We start from the raw sequence: 23,217 nt of genomic DNA on the forward strand, positions 1-23,217 counted from the left end.
TATTTTAACTGCTGAGACCAGTTTGTTTCCATGTCCCCAGAAGACTAAAGCACCACAGTGCTTGTCTCTGCATCTCTAAAGCATTTTAAGCATTTCAGAAGCCAGAGACTGGCCTCTCATCATCTTCCTTCATTAAGGCAGAAGCTCTTCACTGATTCTGTCACAAACCCTGTGGGGAATTGGGAGATGCATATAAATCCCTTCCCAGAAGGATGTTTTAATTGCACTTACCATACATGGAACCATAGAGAAATCCAGTTATATTGAGAAGCAAATTAAAATGCAAATAAAAATTATTAGACCACATTTGTAATATGGTCATCTAGGTTCTTTTTAGTAATGTAATAATAATGCCTGAAATTGCTGGTGTTTACATGTGTGTGCATGTTCGTGTGGTGGGTGGTGCATGTACCAGAGGGCATCAGGTGGTGTTCCCCAGATGCTGTGCATTTTTGGGATTGTTTTGAGACAAGATCTCTCATTGGTTTGGAACTCATCAAGTAGACAAGGCTGGCCAGCCCTGGGAATCCACCCATCTTAGATGCTAGGATTAAAAGCATGTGGGACCACCCCTAGCCTCCTGTCTTCCTTTCTCCCTCCCTTCCCCCCTCCTTTCCTCCCTCCCTCCCTCTGTCCCTCCTCCCCTTCCTTCCTTCTTTTCTTTCTTTCAATCCCCTGGGTTCTGAGAATTGAACTCAAAACCTGACTGAGCTATCTCCTCAGCCAAGATCTGTAACCCTGAACTGTTAAACATAAACAATACTTCAACGTATCTTCAGTTTTAACATCATGTGTTAAGTCTTTGAAATATCCACTGATGGAGGGCTTAGGTCTTTATAATACTTCTCAAGCTGTGTACATTTTTTGATGAAAGAAAAATGCCAAGTTTTTGTGAAAAGTTGATTTAAAAAATAAGCATTTCCCCCCTCTACACAGCGTCACAGACCTCCTGATTTCCCCTGCTAGGTTAATAATCTCTGACTTAGGCTAGAATTGTGGTTAACAACAATGAAACCAAAAGTCCATCATTTACTTGGTGTGTTGTAACTCCTTGGGTTTGAGGGTTCATTGTCCATTGTTCATTCTTGCATAGCTAAGTCCTGCCTGCTGTTTTCTTTACAAATTTCTCCCTTTGTCAGTCTCCACCCTCCTCTCTCTCTCTCTCTCTCTCTCTCTCTCTCTCTCTCTCTCTCTCTCTCTCCCTCTCTCTTTCTCTCTCTCTCCCTCCCTCTCTCTCTCTCTCCCTCCCCCTCTCTCCCCTTCTTCCCCTCTCATGCACACACACACACACACACACACACACACACTTCCTGAGTGGCTAGCTCTAACAAAGGTCACCCTCACACTTTATCTAGCTTTTCTCTGCTCTTTAGGATATTTAAACCATCAGGCTTAAGATGGGACTTATTCCATGGTATTCTGCAACCTGTTTCCCAGAAGCAGAGGCTGAAATATGGGGATTTGGGTCTGAGATTTATTAGGAGAGTACTGTTGAGAGGAGGGAGACAGAATAGGGGAGGGAAGGAAGAGAGGGTTGAGTGAGAATTTTGAGTCAAGCCCCACCCAAACCCCACGGGAGTGCTCTGGTGTACAGCTTATCCTACCCAAAGAAGAAGGGCCTGGGTTTTTATGTTTGCATCCCCTGCCCGGGGAGCCTGGGCATGCATTAGTTTTCCAACACAAGGTAAAACAACACATGTGTGTTATCTCGCAGCGTCTGTGGTCCAGGATCTGGGCACAGCATAGCTTGATCCTCTGCCTTAGGTCTTTCGAGGCTGCAGCCAAGGTTTGGGGCAGGTCTTTGGTGGAACCTGGAAGGCCATCCTCCAGGCTTCTGTGGTTGTAGTGGAATCCATTTGTGGTTACTATAGAAACCATGACAACTTGCTTCTTCAAGATCAGCAAGAGACTGTGTGAGGGGCCATCTAAAGAGGGCCACCCAGATCACCATCCATTTGATTAACTCGGTCTAACTGGTTCAGGACTTTAATTACACCTGTGACCCCCCTGTGTCTCTGTCATATGATGCAGCAGAATCACAGAAGTGACACCCACTAATGTTCAGCCATTCCCGTACCCAAGGGGGGAGTGTTCAAAGGCACAGGCAGTGGCATCAGTTAGAGCAGCTGGAATCCAGAGTGCAGCGGGCTGCAGCGGCTCTGTGAAGAGCCCGCTAGCACTCTCTTGTACCCTGTCAGTCACTCTGATTGCTCGTGGGGCTCTTTCCTGAGTGCTTCCCTCAATCATCTGTGACTTGGCTGTGGAATGTAAGGCCACTTTTCCCTTGTGTCTGCCCTTTGTCGCTCCCTTTCCCTCACCTTGTGGTCTTGCTCTGCAAGGCTCTTTCCCAAGTGGTGATCATGGTGTTGCCACTCAGTTTCCTGATGCCAGGATCTCGTCTTCCATACACACTGTGTCTCGTTCTCTCTTGCTTTTCACCCCTGTTTATTTTTCCAACCCTGGAGATTAAACCTGCTACTGTGCGTCACCTCCATACCACTTTTTAAAACTCCCAAACACTGTCTTACTAAGTTACCCAGGCTGGCTTTGAACTTTCAATCTTACTGTCTCAGCTTCCTAAATAGCTGGGATTACAAGGCTGTGCTACCACACCCAACTGTGTCTCTTCTTCACAAAGTCATGCAAAGTTGATTCTCTCAATCCATTTTCCATACAAGGCAGGTTCAGAGATAGTAAGTGAACAGACCCAGACCAAAGCCTTGTGGTCCTTGCAAACTTTTGTTTCCCTCCCAGGACCACCTCCTTTCCAAGGATTACTTTGTTATTCATTACATTGTGTATGTGTGCATCTGTATGTGCACATGCATATAGGTGTGAGTGCGTGTAGCTAGAGTTTTCCGGCCTTGCCCACAGTCAGGACAAATCTTTGTCACCCACCAATCCCACAGCCACTCAGACCCAACCAAGTAAACACAGAGACTTATATTGCTTACAAACTGTATGGCCGTGGCAGGCTTCTTGCTAACTGTTCTTATAGCTTAAATTAATCCATTTCCATAAATCTATACCTTGCCACGAGGCTGGTGGCTTACCGGCGACTTCACATGCTAGTCATGGCGGCAGCGGCTGGCAGTGTCTCCCTGCCTCAGCCTTCCGCTTCCCAGAATTCTCCTCTCTCCTTGTCCCACCTACTTCCTGCCTGGCCACTGGCCAACCAGTGTTTTATTAATTGACCAATCAGAGCAATTTGACATACAGACCTCCCACAGCATGTCCGAGTATGTGTATATGTGGGATCCTGAGGGTAATGTCAGGAATCATCCTCAATTGTTCTTCCACCTTTTTCCTTGAGGCAGGGTCTCTCAATCAAACCCAGAGCCAACAGATGTAGCTAGTCCTGCTCTCCTGCTTTCTCTGGGGATCCCCTACCAAGGCTGGAATTAGAAGTGGGTCAGCATGTCTATGTGGCATTTCTGTGGTTTCCAGATGCTGGTCCTTGACAAGTATTAGAGCACTGGCCCACTCCCTGACTCCATCCAAGGATTCCCGACACTTCTGTTCCTATCCCCGATGGATCAGAAACTACCCTCCCTCGATGGTCCCCAGTTCTCGCTGGTCACTTCTCCTCTGCGTCACTGGTTTTTGCTCACACATCTCCTCTTTGCCTCTTCTCTGCTTCCCTGTGCCTCATATGGAACCAGGGACACAAAACCCAAGTGTTGGCATGAGGCCACTGATGCTCTCTTGAAGGTCAACCAAAGCATCCTGCAGTGTGTACCACTCATGCACGCCACACTCCTCCCTCCAGCTCAGCCCTGGATGCCGCACGCCAGCAGACACTGCTTCCCATCCTTTCAGACAGGACTGCTCTCAGTACTGTTCAGGAAACCAGGGAAGCCCACAGCAGAGCTGAGATCCCCTTCCCAAAGCCAGGCACCCCTCCCTCTCTGTACACTCTGACACCGAAGCAAACTGTTTCTGCCTTTTCTTGTTGCTTCACCAAATACTGGACAAGAAGCGACATGAGGAAGGATTTACTTTTGCTCATGTTTTGAAAGTATAGTCATCGCGGCAGGGAAGGCATGGCTGTGGCATGTGCGGTAGCTGGTTTCATGGTACCAGATGTAGGGACTTGAAGTAGGGTGGAGGGTGTACTTATAAACTTCAAGATCCATCCATACTTCCTCCAGATAGGTCCTTCCCAAAACAGCGAGCGCTACTAGCTGAGAGCCAACTGTTCAAACACATGAACAGGGGTGGGGTGGGGCGGGGCACCATAACATGAACAGATTCCCAAGTCCCCAGCTAGTTGCTGGTTTCATCATCTGTAGTGTGTGTGGTTCTCTTATGTGAATAGAGCTATTTATGCAAGTATGTTAATTGGAGGCGACTTGATGCTCTCTTGTACTTTCTGAGCACGGCTGCTTGCTGAAGGACTCACATATGTCAGACTAATGATGCTGTCTGTTAGTGGGATGTGCTGTGCACAAAAGGATAATGACTTTAATTAAAACCTCAGGAACAAGATGTCTGACTTGCTCACCGCTTCCTGATCTTGTGACAGGATTTCTGTGGTCCTTTGAATTCAGCTGTTTAAGGAGCTCTAACTGGCTGATGTTTATAACTGAATCCTTCCGATGATAAAGTCTCTCCCCAATGTAAATCTTGTCCTGGGAGACTGTTACAGTCAGTGGTGCTTTTCATCACATTCTGTTTAAAATTATTTATAGAATTTACTTTATGGTTTTTAATTTTGCCTGTTCATCATCTAATTTATAGGTCTGCAAATGAAACCATGCTTGGCTTCAGTTTATTTTCTCATAAAATGGAAAGTGGAGCTTGCTCTGTGCATATATCCTGATAAAGACTCACTTAGGGCAGGGGGATTGTTGGCATTTTTTCCATTAAAAATTTTGGTAGCAGATTTATTGAGGCTTAATTCATGTTACATATTTCAGTCATTTAAAGTGTTGTATTAGTGACTGTAGAGGTTTGAATCAGATGCCCCCTAAGTCTCATCCATTTGAATACTTAGCCCCCATTGGTGGACCTGTTTGGGAAGGATCGGGAGGGCCTGCCTTATGGGAGGAGCTGTGTCAGTGTGTCACAGGACTCTTGTCTCCTACATGTGGATCAAGATGTGAGCTCTCGGCTGTTCCTACCGCCATGCCTTTACTTTCGCCATCATGGACTCTGACCCTCTGAAATCATAAGCCTGATTAAACACTTTCTTTTACAAGTTGCCTTGGTCTTGATGTTTTGTCACAGCAGTGGAAAAGTAACCAAGACAGACTTTTCTCACTGCTGTAACCAAATGCCTGAGAAGAAGGAACTTAAGGGATGGGGTTTACTTGGGCTTATATAGTTCAAGACAATACAGTCCATCACAGCGTACAGTATAGCAACTGCAGCTCTGTAGTCAAAACAGCCCATGACCAGGACTTCTCTCTCCTTATTTCTCAATAGATCGGAAACAGAAAGAGATGAAAGCTGACTCTTAATTTGTCTCCTTTTGATTTTCTTTGGAATGCCAGCCTAGGAGATGGTGCCACCCACATTCTGGGCAAATCTTCCCTGCACAGATAAACTCCTCTAGGGTCACTCTCAAAGACATGTTCATCTGGGCGGTGGTGGCACATGCCTTTAATCCCAGCACTCAGGAGGTAGAGGCAGGTGGATCTCTGTGAGTTCGAGACCAGCCTGGTCTGCAGAGTGAGTTCCAGGACAGGCTCCAAAGCTACAGAGAAACCCTGTCTCAAAAAAACCAAAAAAAAAACCAAAAAAAAAAAAAAAAAAAAAAAAGACATGTTCAGAGGTATGTTTCTAGGTAATTCTAAATCCACTCAAGTTGGCAATCACAATTAGCCATCGCAAAGAGAGAGTGTGTATATGTGTGGGGTGTGTGTGTGTGTGTGTATGGTTTAGTTTCAATGTTTCCATAGTTCTACAGCTTTCCTCACAGTTTTAGAATATTTTTATTACCACAGGAGAAATTCTGTATTCTTCAGTCACTCTTCACTCAGCCCTGGTATCCACACCCCCAACCTCCAAACTTCAGTCTACTAGAGTTTTTTTCTCTCTGGTAATAGGATTGAAGTCTTACAATTTTTCTTATCAAAGATACTTTAAAAATTAGCATTAGCTGCCACTTACTGTTCATGTATGATACACCATTATTACACTATTATGCTCGGCATACTATATAATTATAAATGTTACACCTTTTCCTGCCTCCTGAATGCCTCTTGGGTTCATTTCTGAGTTTTCTCTTCCCTTCCCTCCCATTCTTGTTGACTTAGCTTTCAGGTCACAGGTCCTCTCTCCTGCTGTGTCTGCAGATGATGTGAGCTATGATCTCAGGACTGATTATTTCAATAGTTCCTTGATAGTTTAAAACCAGTGTTTTAAACACACACACACACACACACACACACACACACACACACACACCACAAGCATGTGCTTATGTGTGTCCATCCTCTCCATTCGTTAGTGGAGATAGTTTTAGTAAGTTACTCCACCATTCCTGGAGGTGGAAAATCCTTTGTTTCCTTTAAACCAGCCTCCATGCTTATGAGAATTTTGAAATCTAACACCTTAGCAGTCATTCTGATAGCATCACACAGAGGAGGATACTTTCTTTTGCCATTGTAGGAATATTGCAAAGCGTTCTCACGCCCACCAGGAAGGCTGTGATGTCACTGGGTGATGCAGTCAATGTGGTCTGAGGAAAGCGTCATGAGGTAGTCTGGCTGTTTTGTGAGTAGACACATGGAAGGAGCATACTCTGCTTGTGAGGATTTCTTAATTTAGAGTGTCTGTGAGGCCAGCATAGGAGAAGTGGAAAGGGTTAGACTCGGAGAACACACGAGGATACAGGATGGAGGAGGCAGAAAAATCACATGTTTGAAAAAGAAAAGAAATTGAGGTCTCAAAAAAAAAAGCAGCAACAACAAAACGCACTGAGCGGATTTCATCTGACTTAATGCTAACTGCCTATTTGCTGAACTTCTGTGTTATTTGCTATTTAAAGTGAGGCCAGCCCTTCCCGTTTTTATTTAATTTGTTGCCACTGTGAGCTAAGCAAGGAAAAAACTGAGTTGCTTCAATTTTATTTTTTTCCAGTGGGGGAGAAGCAGCTCTCGGGTAGATTTCCAAGTCACGTGGCTAGCCAGCTGGTGCCACGGCGATCAAACCCAGCTTGCTTTGGGCCCTGGAGTGAGAACCAAGTTACTCTCGGCTCCTCCCAGACAGCAATGTGTGTCCTCTTTAGGCCAGCAAAGGGGTTCCCCTGGCTCTGGCCCTCTGCTGGGTCCTGGCTGCGGGCCACCCACGGTGGCAGGTGGTCATCTTTTTGTCTAAAACCCTTGGTCGTCACCTTCCCAGGCTCTTCCCGACCCAGCTGTCATCCATGCCTTCATGCTGCAGATAGAAAGATCTTCCAGAACACAGCCTGCAGCGTCAGGTTAACTTGTCCCTGAGCTCCCCAGCTTTTAGAGAGGGGTTTCCTCAGCCTTAAGGGCGGACACCTGAGATGGACTTCTGCATGGGCCTCCCTGCCTGGGCCTGCCATTCAGCACGACTTTTCTGTGTCTGTAAGTCTATGTGGTCCATTAACACCTCTAAGCCTTCTGTGCACCGCCTGCTGTACCAGCTGAGCCTTACACCTGCCCTCTGGCACCTGTCCTTCTGTCTTTCTGCTCAGCCCAGGCGTCACTCTTCTGGGAAGCGTGCCAGGCCTGTAAGAATCAGGTGTGAATTTCCTGTGTGTCCTGGAGCCACCTCTGTCCAGGTGCATGCTGTATGACATTGTCATAGCTCGGCTTCTCCCTCTGAAACTGTTAATTCCCTCCAGGTCTTTCATGTCTGTCTCCCTGCCACCCAGCACACTGCCTGGCAGAAAGTAAGCACCCAATAAATTTCAAATGGAGCATGTGTTACATTCCCTATAAAAACGCCAGCCATGGCCAGGTCAGCCACCAGCCTGGGTGTCCTCCATGAGCATGCCTTCTGTTTTCAAAGTAGGAGACTCCTGATGCCTTTATCGGGAAAAGGTAGATTCTGGCCTCTCTACTAAATATGTGTTCAATTTAAGAGGTTTCTCTTTGTAGCCTAGTGTGGGGACACACACCTGTAATCCCAGCACTCTGGAAGTGGAGGCAAAATGGTCTGGAGTTCCAGGTTATCTCTGACTACATTTGAGGCCGGTCTGGGATATATACAAACCTTGTCTCAAAAGAAAAGAAAAAGGAAAAGGAAAAAAATAATAATAAAATTCAGCTTGTAGCAGTGACTTTTTAAGCAGTAAAATTTGAGCCACTGTGGTGATGTGCCAGAGCCACAGACTTCTATCCGGGCCAGTTCCTTCACTTAATGTGGTGCTGAACAGAAGGAAGCAGAACTTCCAAAAATGATGGGGAAACCCCCAAACAGCCCGCTGCTTTCCCTCTGCTGCGGCTTGGAGCAGAGCAGCCCAGCAGGGGGAGGGGCTGCCCAGCAGTGGGAGGGGCCGCCCAGCAGTGGGAGGGGCCGCCCGGCAGGGGGAGGGGCTGCCCGGCAGGGGGAGGGGCCGCCCGGCAGGGGAAGGGGCCGCCCGGCAAGGGGAGGGGCTAAGCTTCAGGCACAGCACCCTCTTCTGCTTCTGCCCACCACACAATGTGGTTTGAGTTCCCGGCTGCTCCAAGCTACTACAACATGAAATAAGAAGCTGCTCTCCAAACTCATTAATTAAAGTAGACTCATGCAGCTGCTGCCAGAGACTGTCCACCTAGATGTCCTCTTGTATTCATGGTCCAAACTCACACATGACTAAGGTCCTTTTCCGTGGCAGTCACTGTGTATGCAGTCACACACTTAGAAACACCACCACTCCATGTCCTTGTTTCCTAGCTACCAATTATTCATTCATCTTTTTGACGAGAAGAGAAGTTGTGTGTGGGGGGGTGTGCTTGTGTTCATGTGTGTGGGGGGGGGAGGGATGCTTGCCCATGCAAGGGCCTATGGAAGCCAGAGTCTAGTGGGAGTGTCTTCCTCTATCATCCTCTACCTTCCTTTTGAGACAAGATTGTAGCCACAAGTTTCTCTGGCCCCGAGGTCCAGACGAATCTCTCTCACCCACGGTCCCAGAGCTGCTTATAAAATAATTACTCAGAGGCTTATATTAATTACAAGCTATATGGCCTATGGCTGAAGCTTCTTGCTAGCTAGCTATTATAACTTAACCCATTTCTATTAATCTAAGTGTTGCCACATGCCCATGGAGTTACTACTGGTCTGCTGATATCTTGTTGCTCCGTAGGTAGTGAGTTCAAGTCTCTCTCAACTCCACCCTTCTTCTCTCTGTATCTCTGCTTGGATTTCCCATCTGGCTGTAAGCTTGCCATAGGCCAAAACAGCTTTGTTTATTATCCAGTGGGAGCCACACATATTCACAGCATGCAGAAAGACATCCCACAACACTTCCCCTTTTCTGTCTAATCAAAAAGGAAGGTTTTAACTTTAACAAAGTAAAATTATATATAACAAAACAATTATCAAGCAAGAATTACAGGTACAATATCTAGTCTATTTGTATTTGGCAAAATTAAAGAAAATATTCTATCATTTATCCTATTTTTATGAGTCTAAAGTTTTATATCTAATTTATCTTTTATCATGGCTAAGGAAAACTCTAACTATCTAGTCTCCAACTCCATCAAGGACCCCAGAAGGATATAATATTACCTGAGTAACAGGAAGTTTATTGCAAGCAACTTCCATAATTCTAGAAATGGCAGAGACATCTGGCTTCCTGGACAGTCATCCAAAGTTCCTCTGTAGCATTGGGGCATCTATCTTCAGCCTACAAGCCTAGAGTCTCTGGCATAGCTTTCAGTGAAGCAGGATATTTTAAGGATTGTTCTGCCCATTCTGGAAGTTCATCAGCCGCTTCTCCCTGTTTCCTGTAGAATGTCTGGCAGCTTCTTCTATGAAGCAGGAACATGAAGGACCACAGGATCTCTTGATCCTGAACTTACAGCTTGGCATTTTGCCTAGGCTGTGTTGCCATCAAGCCCACGGGATCTACCTGCCTGCACCTCCGCTGCACTGAGGTTGCAAGTGCACATCAACATGCCAATCTTATGTGGGTGCTGGGAACCCAAACTCAGGTTCTCAGGGTTGTAGGATGAGCAGTTTCTCCATCAAATCATCTCCTAAGCCCCTGAACAAGGCATTTTTTAAAGAGTCACTGAACCCGATGTGATCGAAATGGTTTTTAAGTAGAACTTTATGAGGGAAGCATTTGCACATACCCATCTGTGATCGCGGCATTCAGGCTACTGAGGCAGGAGCATCACCGGGTTGGGGTCAGACTGTACTATGTAACACACTTAAATCCAGCCCGAACCAGCTACACAGTGAGACCCTCAACACAACAGCAACCAAGGCATTTAATGGACACCAAGGAAATTCCTTTTGCTTCTGGTTCTGAGAAGTCTGGTTCTACCACGTAATGAGCTTTGGGATGGAGGAACAATTTGTTTGAGCTCCTGAGTCTCAGTTACCTTCTCTGTAAAAGCCGAGCAGAAATCTACCCACCACGTGGTGTGAGGATTAAGTAGAACGAGGTCAGCTCAGCTTGGGGAAGACTCTGGAATATACATGGCAGTCAAGAAACAGGAAGTGACTGCTGCCCCTCCCCGACTCTCCTCTTCCCCTGGGCCCAGAATAACAGTGTCATTGTGGACTTACTATAACATAAAATATTTGGTGTAAGACCCTGAAAGAGTTAACAAGCCTCAAAGAAACACAGAGAATTGTTTGCAAATGTGTGAATTTGGCATCTGTTCGTCCGTCTTTCTCCGTACCATCTACCATCTTTGAATTCTGGTTAGAGCCAGCAGGCTGGAGGAATCTGGATCCTAGGTACGTGGCTTGCTCCTGGAAAGATCTCAAATCTTAAAGTTCTGTTCTAAGATGAAGAGTTCCAGAGAACTTTCTAGAAACCCTTTGTCTAAGGTACCTCCATCACTCTGCTGCGGAGGTCCTGTATTTTTGTTAGGCTGCAGAACTGAATCTTTTCCCAGGTGGATGCTTTACTGGACACAAATGTGCATCATCTGCTTCTTGTCCAGGCGTCAGCCTTTGATATCGCCTGTGTCCCTTTGCTGTGTCCTCCACACCCTACCTCACATCTGCCACATCTGCCTCCCATCTATCCTACTCAGCACCCCTGACTCCTTCCCAGAACTGTGCCAGGAAGTTTATAGCACCCAGCACCTCTGAATGTGCTGCACTCAACACCTTATTACGAGGAGACCTGGGAGAAAACATGGGGTGCCGTGGCCCATTAAACCTGGGACTGCTCCCCATTTCTCAGACACAATTAAGTGAGAACATAATTGACAAACAAAACAGTAAGATGCTGTTTAACCTTGCTTTATTTTGGGGCACCCCCCTCTTGTAATCCAGACTGCTCCACTTCCAGGGAACCCAAATACCATCCTGAGAAACAAGGCCTATCCTGAGAACTCTGCTATAGTCTGTAGGTTGGCGACATCCCTTCACTTCTAAGGCATATTTTCATCCAAATGGGGTAATTGGTCATCCTTGTAGTCACAAGTTGGGCATCCTTACAAAGGACACAGACATTGCCTAGGGTGCCTGCTGAGCACAGAGATGGCAGTGAAGTTTGAGAGCCAAGATGCTTGGCCTGTTTTCTCCCCTGCTGGGCGAGAGTCTGTCCCCAGCTGTCCCCAAGGAGGAGATGGGCTGTCATAGAGCATTGGAGAAAGCTCTCTTCTGGGTGCTTCCTGAGACATTTGGAACTTTCTACCATTTTAAACACGATGAGACCCCAATCCTAACTCCTCCAAACTTCATAGAGAATAATGTGAATTCATGGGCTGTGTGTTCAGGCCTCCTAGGGTAGGTGACATCTGCTGCCTGGCCAGCTTCTCTTGTTCTTTATAAGGTGTTTCTCAGTTCCCTGCGCCACACCCCTGTGCTCTCCATGATGGTTACAGAGCAGAGGGTTTGATTGTGGGTGATGACCTTCTTAGCCTTGCTATGTTAAGGTAGACCACCCCAGATAATGTGCTGGCCCTTGATGCAAGACTACTGACCAGCTCTTGCCTCTACTTCTCACCTATGAGGGTGTGGGGCCTAGAGTCACCCAGAGGCAGTGCCATTATGCAGAAAGACCATGAACTTGGAAGTTGAAAAGAACAGGGTCCTTACCAGGCCTGTGTCCTGTGGAACTGAGTCTTGTACCTCCCTTGTTCCTTTCCTGTGTGATGGTGGGTAAGGAGTGTGTTGTTCATCCCTAGAAGCCATAGCGTGGACCTGGCATCTTGTTAGACCACTCGTCTCCTCGTCTCCTCCCTCCCCAAGTGATGGGAATGAGAATGTCCCCGTAGGCTCCAGCATTTGAACACTGGTCTCTAGGCAGCGGCGGCGATAGTGTTTGGAAAAGTTTAGAAGGCGCAGCCTTGCTGGAGGAAGTGTGTCACAGGAAGTGGGCTTTGAGATTCACAAGTTTCCACCGCTTGCAGTTCTCTCCCTCACCCCTGTCCATCATGCTCCTTCCTGCTTTGGGTTGAAGGTCTGCGTTTCCAGCTTCCTGTTCCTGCTGCTTGCTGAATGCTTCCCTACCATGACGGACTCTTGCCCTCTGGAACCAGAGTCCCAATAAACTCTTCCTTCTATGAGTTTCCTGGGTTGTAGTGTTTTATCACAGCAACAGAAAAGGTACCTCACACAGCTTTCCTGCCCCTCTTGTGGCTACCAGTCGACCATTCTGGGGGCCTTGAAATCCTTGGGTTCTAGAAGAATGAGCACGAAGCTTGCCTTTGACTCCACTGATGGCTAGCCCGCTGCAGACACCATACACATCAGTGTTGTTGGATCCCCTGCCCTGACACAAAATTGCCATCTCAGTGCAAAAGAGCTTTGGTCATCCACACCTCGTGCAAGTAAAGGGTGAGCATCGAACACAGATGCTGTCCCAGGTACCAACTGGCATCTACGCACACAAGGATGACGAGTTAGATAATGTCTTCCATATGCTCTGGAGTAGATGATTTAGCACCACACAAGGTAGCCTGAGAAATCCCTGCCTGTCCACAGAGACCAGGACAAGCTGGTGTTTGCCCTGGGCCTCCCTTACCTTGCCTACAAGACAAAAGCAGTGAAGCCTTAGCTGTGAGGATGGTTGTGAGGGCCACCTGAGGTGAGCGGTGTGGCAGGCCGGTCTTTGTGAACAGCAGAATGCTGCCCAGCATCGCAGATGCTCAGCATTAATGCTCTTCTTGTTTGCGCTTGCAGCGGAGGGTCCAGGATGTCATCAGCCCCATCGTGTTTGAAGCCGCCTACAGCCTGGGTGTGCACGTGACTGGCGATGAGGAGCGGGAGCTGCCACATCTGACACCAGTGCTGCGCTGGAAGAAGGGACAAAAGATCGCCCAGAAGAATCAGGTTAGAATCCGTTCTGGTTTTGTTTCTGTCCCTGTGATAAAATATCCTGGCAGAGAGCAACTTAGGGGAGCAAGGGTTCATTGTAGCCCTCCATTTTAGGATACAGCCCATCACTGTGGAGAAGAGATAGATGGGGGGGGGGGAGGGGGGAGAGTATGCATGCATGCTCAGCACTCAACTGGTTTTCTCTGTTTATACACACACACACACACACACACACACACACACACACACACACACACACACATACACACACATTTTGGGCAAGGCTTCCTTTTTTTTTTTAAAGACATGAGCCTCCCTTTTAAAGTACAAGTAAGAAGGTGGCCTGCAAGCCTTGCTGGTCACTTAGACTCAGAACTTGGGAAATGAAGGAAGAGTCAGAAGGACCCAGGATGTCTACGTGGGGCAGAGTGCAGGGCTAGCCTTAAGGTGAGCTACAAAGAAACCAAGGAGGAGAGGAGAGGACAGTAAAATGGTTTCTGTATTAAGAATCAGACGCTCTGGGGCCTGGAGAGATGGCTCAGCTGTTGAGAGCACTGGCTGCTCTTGTGGAGGACCTGGGTTCAATTCCCAGCACCCACACAGCGCCTCACAGCTGCCTATAACTCCTGTTCCAGATGATCTGATGCCCTTTTCTGACCTCCACAGGGACAGACACACAAGGGACAAACAGACATTCATGGCAAATTCTATAAATTTAGTAATAAATCTCTAGTCCAAGCATTGCTCTGTTCTCTAAATATAAATCTTGCTGTCCTAAAAAAAAAAGAAATCTGTTCATGCTTGTATTGTAGACGTCGGCATTTGGAGTGTTAGGATTCATCTCAGTGACCTTTGCATTTGTCAAGACTCTGTACTGACCAGGGAGAGAGTTGCTAACTCGAGTTAGTATGTTGCTAGCTCTGAACAGAATTTCCCTGGACCTGACCCTCATTCCTACAGGGCCGAGCACTGAAGGGGATCTTCTTTCCTGAAGAGCGTCTTAAAACCTTCACGGACTAGGACAGTCAGGATCCAACCTGGCCAGGGATAAAGGGAAAGATTGGTATCAAAATGTCCTTCTTGATCACTCCATGTTCATTAATTAGCAGGCATATATATGAATTAGCAGTAAGGCAGACAGTTGATTCATTGTGGCTGAAGAGTTGAATAAACTGTTTGAGGCATGAGTGTGAGCCAGTCTTCCCAAAGGAAACCCTATTTCCAGCCTTCTAGCCAGCCTTCCACCTAAATGTATCTATAGACCTACAAATCAGTGATTTTTACCCTTAGCATGAATTAGCAAACAAGAAAAGCTGAGTTTAGAGGCAATGTGGACATGAAAGAGAAAGGCCAATTGGAATGAAAATAAACAGAATATTAGAAGGCAAACCGTTATTCAGAGGATAAAAGAGATTATGAATTTTGATTTTGTTTTTTGATACAGGGTCCTGTTGTATAGTCCAGACTGACCTCCAGACTTACTATGTAGCACAACCTGCCTTGAACTTGTAGTCTTCCTGCCTTAGCCTCTCAAGTGTGGGGATTACAGATGGCTGTCACTGCACCCTATCTGAGACTGTAGAAGCTCTCTCAGAGTTGAAGGTGTTTGCTTCCCAATGCCCACTCTGTGTGGCTCACAACTCTAGCTCCAGGGAATCGGTCCCCCTCTCCTGCCCTCCAAGAGCACCTGCACCCATGTACACACACACACACACACACACACACACACACACACACACACAAATAATAAAAACCTTAACAAGCAACATACCTAATAATGCCATGGTTCAAATATAAGGCATATTAAACTGGGATTTGGAGTAAATAGGTGAGTATGAGTAAAAAAAAGACCTAGATAGTAGACAACTCTCTGTTAACTAGATTCTCTGTTAAGTTAAAGTCACATATTCCTGGATTCAGCTTGGCCCCTGTGGAGGCCGTATAGTCAAGACAATGACCTGGGCCCTACTGTGGAAACCTGTAGATACAACAACATGAACACTACTTACAGGCTTCAGTCTCGGCCGCCAAGCCATAGTCAGAGTAACAGTATAAAGCACAGATGCCATCAGATTGACTAGGTGGACGTAAAAGAATGACAGTTCTCTTAATAACCTAATCTCTGAATAGCGCTTTTACATTGGTAAGCCAAGAGAGATTGCAGAACCCAATGAAACAAAAAATAGCTGTTCATTACTTAAGATTGCAGAGGTCAGGAAGAGAATACTGGCCTCAGCAGCCCCTGTGCCAGCAACCCCAGCTGATCTTGGGATCATGTAAGAAAATTTGAAAGTAGAGAAGATGATTCAGTGGTTAAAGAGCTTGCCACACAAGCATGAGAAGGTGGGGAGGGGATCCCCAGAGCAGGCTGACTGGAGAGACTGGCCATATCAGCAAGCTCTGGGTTTGATTAAGACACGCTGCTTCCATGAATAAGGTATAAAAGCAATCGAGGATGACTGTCCTCCACATGCGAGCATCCCTACCCACCCCACACATGAGTGTGCCTGCACAAGTGAAAATTAACATTGACAAGGGAAAAGAAAAATCTTGGACCCACGTAGACACACTAAATGAGAAACTAAATCAGAAATAGGCCAGCGTGTGTTTTAATAAGCTGACCGCTGATCCTGACGCAGCTAGTTTGGGACCCGCAGAGGGAAAAGAGCAAAGAGTAGCAGTTGGCCTGTGAGAGGGGAATGGGGCCAGAAAGGAGCCGTGGTGATAGCAATCCTTACCTGTGGGGGCAGGAATTCTGTGGGATAACACATTGGTCTGGTAAATCAAGTCATCACATCGGTATGCTTTCTAGAGACAGAAATAATCACCAAGACCAAGATGAACGGAGGAAGGTAACGTGCTTTCCCTTCGGACAGACTCGTATGGGGTGGGTGTGGTGGAGGGGCAGTCTTACATTTTTCAACCATCTCATTCTCTGGTTGAAATTAAAACAGAAGAAAAATATTGTTCTTAGATTGGAAGGATTGTCCAGGAGCCTGAGACGCTTTCTAGGGAAGCAGTTCTTGCTTATTCTTCTTTACCTGATTATGAAAAACAACACCATCGAGTCATTTAAAGATCTCCACCACCCCTGCATGTGTCTTCCAGATGTTGGCTCTGTTCATGGCTCTGTTCAAAGGGAAGAACAATGGCCTGCTAGCTAGGGCCACTCCAGGAAGCAGAGCTGATTTTAACCAGAACTCAGGAACCAGCTCTGTCACCGAGAGTTCAAGTAATACATAAACAGTGCTCCGTTCCCTGCACTCTGTGCTCCAGGCCAACCCCTCCTCCTGGCCTGGCCATGCAGCTCGTCACCTAGCCTGTGACTCACACCTGTGTCCCTGAAGAACCCTGCCACAGCTTTCCTCTTAGAGTCCCAGGACCCTCAAGATGATGCCCTGATTCGCCAGCACTCTCCAGGGTCACCTACACACTACATTCCAGCCATCCTCACACCTACCAGGCTCGTCTGGCCTTGGGCCCTGCTGCCCCCTCTTCTGTGAAGCTTTCCACACTGCTCATCTCTCAAGGCCACCCTTTATGTTTGAGGTTTCAGCCTGAATGTTGCTACCTCAGAGAACCATCTCTCAGCTCCCCCAACTCAGCTGCCTGTCTGCACCTTCCATGAGTCCCACCACAGTGGATTCTGTCCAGTCATTTGTATATCTCCCCCACTAGAGTAGAGCCCAATGAACACAGATATCTGTCTTCTCGAATTAGCTATTAATTTCCCAACACTTACCTCAAAACCTGGCCTAGTGTCTCCATTGAAAGAGCCCTTGTAAAGGAACAAAAGCCTATGTCATTCTGCAAGGCTGTTTAATGAAATGGGATATGCTGGGAGCTCCCTCTGGGAATCCCTCCTTGGCCAGTGTATACTGTGCAATTCCAGTGACTTCCACCACAGGATGTGTGTGTGTGTGTGTGTGTGTGTGTGTGTGTGTGTGTGTGTACCATGCACGTACACATATACCACTCACTCCTTAGTGTTCGGCACAGGTCTCTTGATTTAATTGTACATCACATTTCATTTTACTTTTAAAGCAACTGCTTTCCCAATTTACTAAGGGGCTTGATTCAGCCAGGGTTTTAAATTGCACATCCCACCTCTTGTCTTCAGTGTTTCCGACTGTTGTAGGGTTTCTGTTGCTGTGAAGAGACACCATGACCACAGACTCTCTTAAAGGAAAACATTTAATTGGGATGGCCTACAGTTCAAAGGTTCAACAGTCCCTTACCATCATGGTGCATCATGGTAGTGTGCAGGCAGACATGGTGCTAGAGCTGAGAATACATCTTGCAGGCAACAGGAAGTGGTCTGTCTCACTGGGCGTGGCTTGAGCATATATGAGGCCTCAAAGCCCGCCTCCAGAGTGACACACTTCCTCCAACAAGACCACACCTACTCCAACAAGGCCACACCTCCTAATAGTGCCACACCCTCTGGGGACCATTTTCTTTGAAACCACCACACTGACTTAAGGAAGACTATTAGGTTGGTAATAGATGATTAAATCTATGGCTACGTGGGAAACCACTCAGGAAGTTGAGGAATATCTGTGTGTTGCACCATTTCTTCTTTAATTTACCTGTTGGTGGGTTGTTCCCATATTGTCACTGTTGTGAGCAGGGCTGTACTAAGCATGGGAATACAGCCAACTCTTCAAGGTGCATGTATGTCCACATGCACATACATGTGAACATACATACACCCATGTACACACACATACACACACACACACACTTGTGCACATGTTAATCAAATACAGTGACCTTATCTTTAATTGCTGTAAATAGACTAAATTCCTGCAAAGAAAGAGATATAAAATGATGGAATGTGTAAAACATACACAGAAAGTCCAACTGTCTACCAGAAGCTCACTTCTGGTGGAGTGTACTCAGGAGCAGAAAAAAAATGTGTGTTGAATATTAACCAAAAGAAAGCCAGAGTAGCTCACACAGTGAACTTGAAGTAGACTTTAAGGGCAAGAGCTGTCTACAAAGGGCAAAGGTCTTTATATAGTATTAACATAGCAGACGCGGTGCCAATGTGTAAGCTCCCAACACCACAAAGTCACACATGTAAAACAAGTATTGGCAGATCTGAAAGGAGACCTCAACAGTAATGCAAACTCAGTCCTGGTGCCTTTCTTTCAGCAGTGGGTAGAGCCCCACACAGCAGACTTCTGTCTTAGTCACTGTCCCATTGCTGGAACAAAACAACACAATCAAGGCAACTTAAAAAAGAAAGCATTTAACTGGGGGCTTGCTTACAGTGTCAGAGGGTGAGTCTGTGACCACCATGGCAGGAATCATGGCAGCGGACAGGCAGGTATGGCACTGGAGCAGTAGCTGAGAGCTTAAACCTGATCCTCATGCACTAGATGGAAAGAGATGGAGCCAGGAACTGTTGTGGGCTTTTGAAACCTCAAAGCCCATCCTCAGTAACACACCTCCTCCAACAAGGCCACACCTCCTAATCCTTCCTAAACAGTCCACCACCTGGGAACCAAACATTCAGATGGCCTATGGGGCCATTCTCATTCAAACCACACAACCAACAAAGAAACAAGGGCCGAAGAGCACTGTAGACCAGTAGACCCATAGATGTGCACAGATATTCTACCCAACAGCAGAAGATGGCGTTCTCTTCTCCAATGCACAAGGAATGTTTTTCAGGATAGCATGCACATGAAAATATAAATCTTAACAAATCATGAATCTTAACAAAGCTTGAAATCATACCAAATATCTTTTCTGACCACAATGGAATGAAACTAAAAATCAATAACAGAGAGAAAAATTGGGGAAATGGTAAATTTGCTCATGAATTTTCCATTTGGCAGGCCTTGGTCAGGCCACCTCATCTCTCTGCATGGAGTTCATGTCTGCTGGTTTCCCATTAGGGGCTCTGAGGTCCCTAAGAGCCCCACTCCCATGATAGCTTGATCACATGAGAACCCCTTACAGAAATCTGAAGTTTCCTTGGCTCAGAGCAGCTAAGTTCCAAGAACAAATAACTAGGAGAAAGCTCTGTTGCTGTTTATGGAGTTGGCTTGGAAGTCACATAGTACAACTTTCGCTGTAGCCACAGACCCTGCTGGATGGCGGGGAAGCTGTCATTGGCTTGTGCTTCTCTATGGGAGGAACTGTTGTATGTCATTGTAAGGAGCATGAGGGGAGACATTCTGTGTAGAGTCTTGAAAAATGCCCTCATCTCCACTGAAGCAGGTTCCATCTATGGCTCTTTCGCCATAAATTAGGAAGTCTCATGGTGCTCACTTGTTTCCACTGTAAAATGTGAGAGGTCTGTCCAAGGGGGGTTAGGGCATGGGAGAGTTGGCCTGAGAGAGGCAGGAGGACAGGACCCAAAACTTGAAGTTTGTCACAGGATGGATTAAGATCACATTCTCTCCTCAGTTCCTGCCTCTTCCAATTGCCACCTCTGATCCCACCCCTTTTCATACCCACCCTTTCTTATCCCCACTTCTTCCTGTAGCAGGCTTTCTTGGACTACCAACCAGCTCCCAAATCAAGACATAGAGATTTATTATTAGTTATGAATATTCGGGCTTATCTTATACTTGTCCCACAAGCTCTTATAACTTAATTTGACCTGTTTTTTTTCTTCATCTACATTTTGCTTCAGGGCTTTTTACCTTTCATTCTGTATGTCCTACTTTCCTGCTTCCTCTGTGGCTGGCTGCTTGGCCCTCTTTCTCCCTCATTCTCTTCTTTCTTTCTCTCTCTCTCTCTCTCTCTCTCTCTCTCTCTCTCTCTCTCTCTCTTCCCCTCTCCTTTCCCTCCTAAACGCCTCCTATTACTTATTTGCTCTGCCTGACAGCCCCGCCTATCCCTCTACTGCCTAGCTATTGGCCATTCAGCTTTTTATTAGACCAATCAGGTGCCTTCGGCAGGGAAAGCAGCACAGCTTTACATCTTTAAACAAATGCAGCATAAACAAATGGAACACATCTTTACATAGTTAAAGTAATACTCCCCATGTAAAGTAATACATCCACACTTCTTCCCAGTCACACCTGTGATCCCATCTCTTCCCATACCCATAGGGCATCCCATGCTGTCTATAAAAAGCTCATTAAAAAAACAAATAAATTTTTAAAAGGCTCATTTCAATCAAGGGTGTACCTGGGGATAAAAAGAGTTTATGAGACAAAGCTTGAGTAGCTCACATGTGTATCAGGGAAAATAGACCTTGAGTCACAATCTGTCTCTAGACACACTAACAAAGGTTCAATCAATGGCCAATTCCAAGTTTATAATAAATACACATCTGTTGATGGAGCAGCCCAGATCTACCTCACTTGCCTGTAAAGAGAAAGACACATAACTAGAAGTGGGCCTGGGTTTTGAGGACCAACATTCTAAGATTGAGAGGGTGACTCTAAAAGGGAGAGAATGTAATTATCAATATAAAGTCAATTCAAATGCCTAAGTAGGGCCATACTCGCACTGGACCTTCAAGCTTAAGTTCTACCAGCTTGTTGAGGATGCCTTCAGCTTTATCCTTGCCCTAAAGCACACAGGGCCGTCCTTTCTTCTCACCCTAGACATCTGCACACCCCACACCCTCTTCTCACCTTAGATATCTGCACACACCATATCCTCTTCTTACCTTGGTGGTGATGGGACATCAGAGAAACCTTTGTTGAAGCCACTATGGAATTTGGCTTTTTCCTTACTTCTGTAGGCTCCAAAAGAACACAGGAAGTTGCTCTTTTCCCCCAAGACTTCCATGATAATCAAGGAAGGGAATGTTGGCTAGGACACTGTATTCTTTTGGAAATGTGGCATGGGATTATGAATTTCCATGGGCAAAATTACCCTGTCTGGTAGAGTCTAGACTCTCTGCTAGCCAACAGGCTTGCTGGAGTCCACGCTGGCACCCAGAGAGGCCTGTGGACTGATAGTCTGCGAAGGGAACAAATCACCTAGAAGTATGCTTGGTAGGAGGGAGAGGAAAACCTCACCACCTGAGCAGTATCCTTGAAGCAGTTTGAAACTTGATAAATGACAGCTAATGAAGGACAATCTCCAAATCCTCCTGAAGTAGTAAAGTAGAGGGAGTTGGGAACACCTCCATTGTCTAGCAGGGAGAATGCTCTCACAGATCAGAACATCAGAGAGATGAGACCACAGTGAAGGACAAATTCTCACGTCCGCCTATACTTCAGGGAGAAGGCATTGCAACCTCAGCCACTGCCGCTCCCCATTGCATGGCCAACCTTCACAGGTAGGCCCACACTTTGGTGTACCCCTGGATCTGTGGAGCCCAAGCCAGCTTTGACACACTGAACTTCAGGCCCCAGGACTGAGTGAGGCTTTGACTGCTGAGGCCCAGCCCTGGTGAAGGGAATGACATTTTCTGCTTACCACTGGCTGCTGAAATATCCTCAGTCCAAAGGCCTGAATGCCTTTGACATTTCCCTCTGGGACTAATATTCAACATGGCTCCATTGCTCATGTAGAAAATGGTTCAAGGAAAAAACTTTCTTCCTCCTCAAGAGAAAACATGGAGGAAATGAGCGGACCGATGTCTCAGGATGCTGTATGTGATGACTAGTCACTGATGTCTGAGAGCATCTAAAAGACATTCCTAGACCAGCTCAGGCTGAAGGCACCTGTTATGCATGGCCATGGCTGGTTTTTCATGAGAGCGCTGGGCATTCAAGCCAAAGTCCTGAGGAAGTGTTCTTACCGACTGAGCCATTCCCCCACCCCCTCCTGCATGCTTCTAGAAGGAACTACTTGGAGCACTTGGTAAGCTGAGAACTAGAACAAAGAAGGGACGTGCTCACAGCCTCAGGACCACTATTGACAGAGCTTCCCTGGGACCTTAAGGAAGTCCCTTCCACATGCCAGGGAGCTGGCTTCTTGGGGCTGTGAGGGAGCACCCGGGGGCTCAGAGGAAGAGACCTGGTTTGGAAGTCGACAGTTGTCCATTATTCTTTCATTTAGGTTCTGTGCCAACCTTCCGTTTTCTCTCCCACAGACAGTTTTTGAGCGGAATTGCCGATCTGAGGACTGCGCTGCCGACCTGCAGCTTCGGGGGAAACTCCTGCTTTCCAGGTACGTCACTGTTCCTTTCATGATGCTGTTCCAAGAAGCTGGTCTTTTTTTGACTCCAGACCCAAAGTCTGGAAGTCCAGATTTCCCCAATAAAAAAGGGTAAGCAGTATTAGATACTTTTGTGAGTTGGTTTTAGAATGTATGTTATAAATACAATTTTAAAAAACAGATATTACCAGAGGGACTAGCTGGGGTTCAGTTTGCGATTTTACCCCAACTCACAATTGACTGCTCCTTATAATTTCTGTTTGTGTGTTGAGAGGGGGCTAGACGTTAATTACGTTGCGTTAGATTGCACCATGGGAAACCGCCAGGATTTGACCTCTGGGCTTGGTCTCACGTGACTTAAGGTAGTATTATGTGAGGATCCCTTTCATCTTCCCCCTGACATTTAACAGTGGTGTCCGTTTTAGCAGCGGAACAGTTTCTGAAGCAGGACGGGGTGAAGGAAGGGGGCAGCCAGCCTGCCCATGCAAGCAGTCTCTTTATTATTTCAGGGCTTCCTCCCATAGTCTGCAAATCCCCCACGGCTAGAGATGAACCACAGCAAAGCCTTCTGTTCCCCTTCGCCAACCTTTTATTTCAGGTTTCCTTTGGAGTGACTGCTTGTCCTGAATCAGCCACATGTCAGACAATGGTTTCCTTCTGTAACACGAGTTCTGAACGATTTTATTAGCTTCGGGGCCAAGAACCCACTCCGTAAGATTTACAGTCACTTCTCAAAGC

The 23,217-nt window shown here is 46.5% G+C and overlaps 1 protein-coding gene across 2 annotated transcripts in view; it reads left to right on the forward strand.

Annotated features, from left to right (window-relative positions):
• The window catches only part of Itga9 (integrin subunit alpha 9), a 301,616-nt gene that overhangs the window by 153,907 nt on the left and 124,492 nt on the right, over positions 1-23,217 (forward strand). For both annotated transcript variants that reach the window (XM_076577318.1, XM_042282053.2), the window contains 2 exons: positions 13,267-13,416; positions 22,415-22,491. In XM_076577318.1, coding sequence (XP_076433433.1) covers positions 13,267-13,416; positions 22,415-22,491 — 227 coding nt within the window. The remainder of the gene's footprint in view (positions 1-13,266; positions 13,417-22,414; positions 22,492-23,217) is intronic.

Source organism: Peromyscus maniculatus, chromosome 7 (assembly GCF_049852395.1).
Source record: "Peromyscus maniculatus bairdii isolate BWxNUB_F1_BW_parent chromosome 7, HU_Pman_BW_mat_3.1, whole genome shotgun sequence".
Taxonomy (NCBI): Eukaryota; Metazoa; Chordata; class Mammalia; order Rodentia; family Cricetidae; genus Peromyscus; species Peromyscus maniculatus.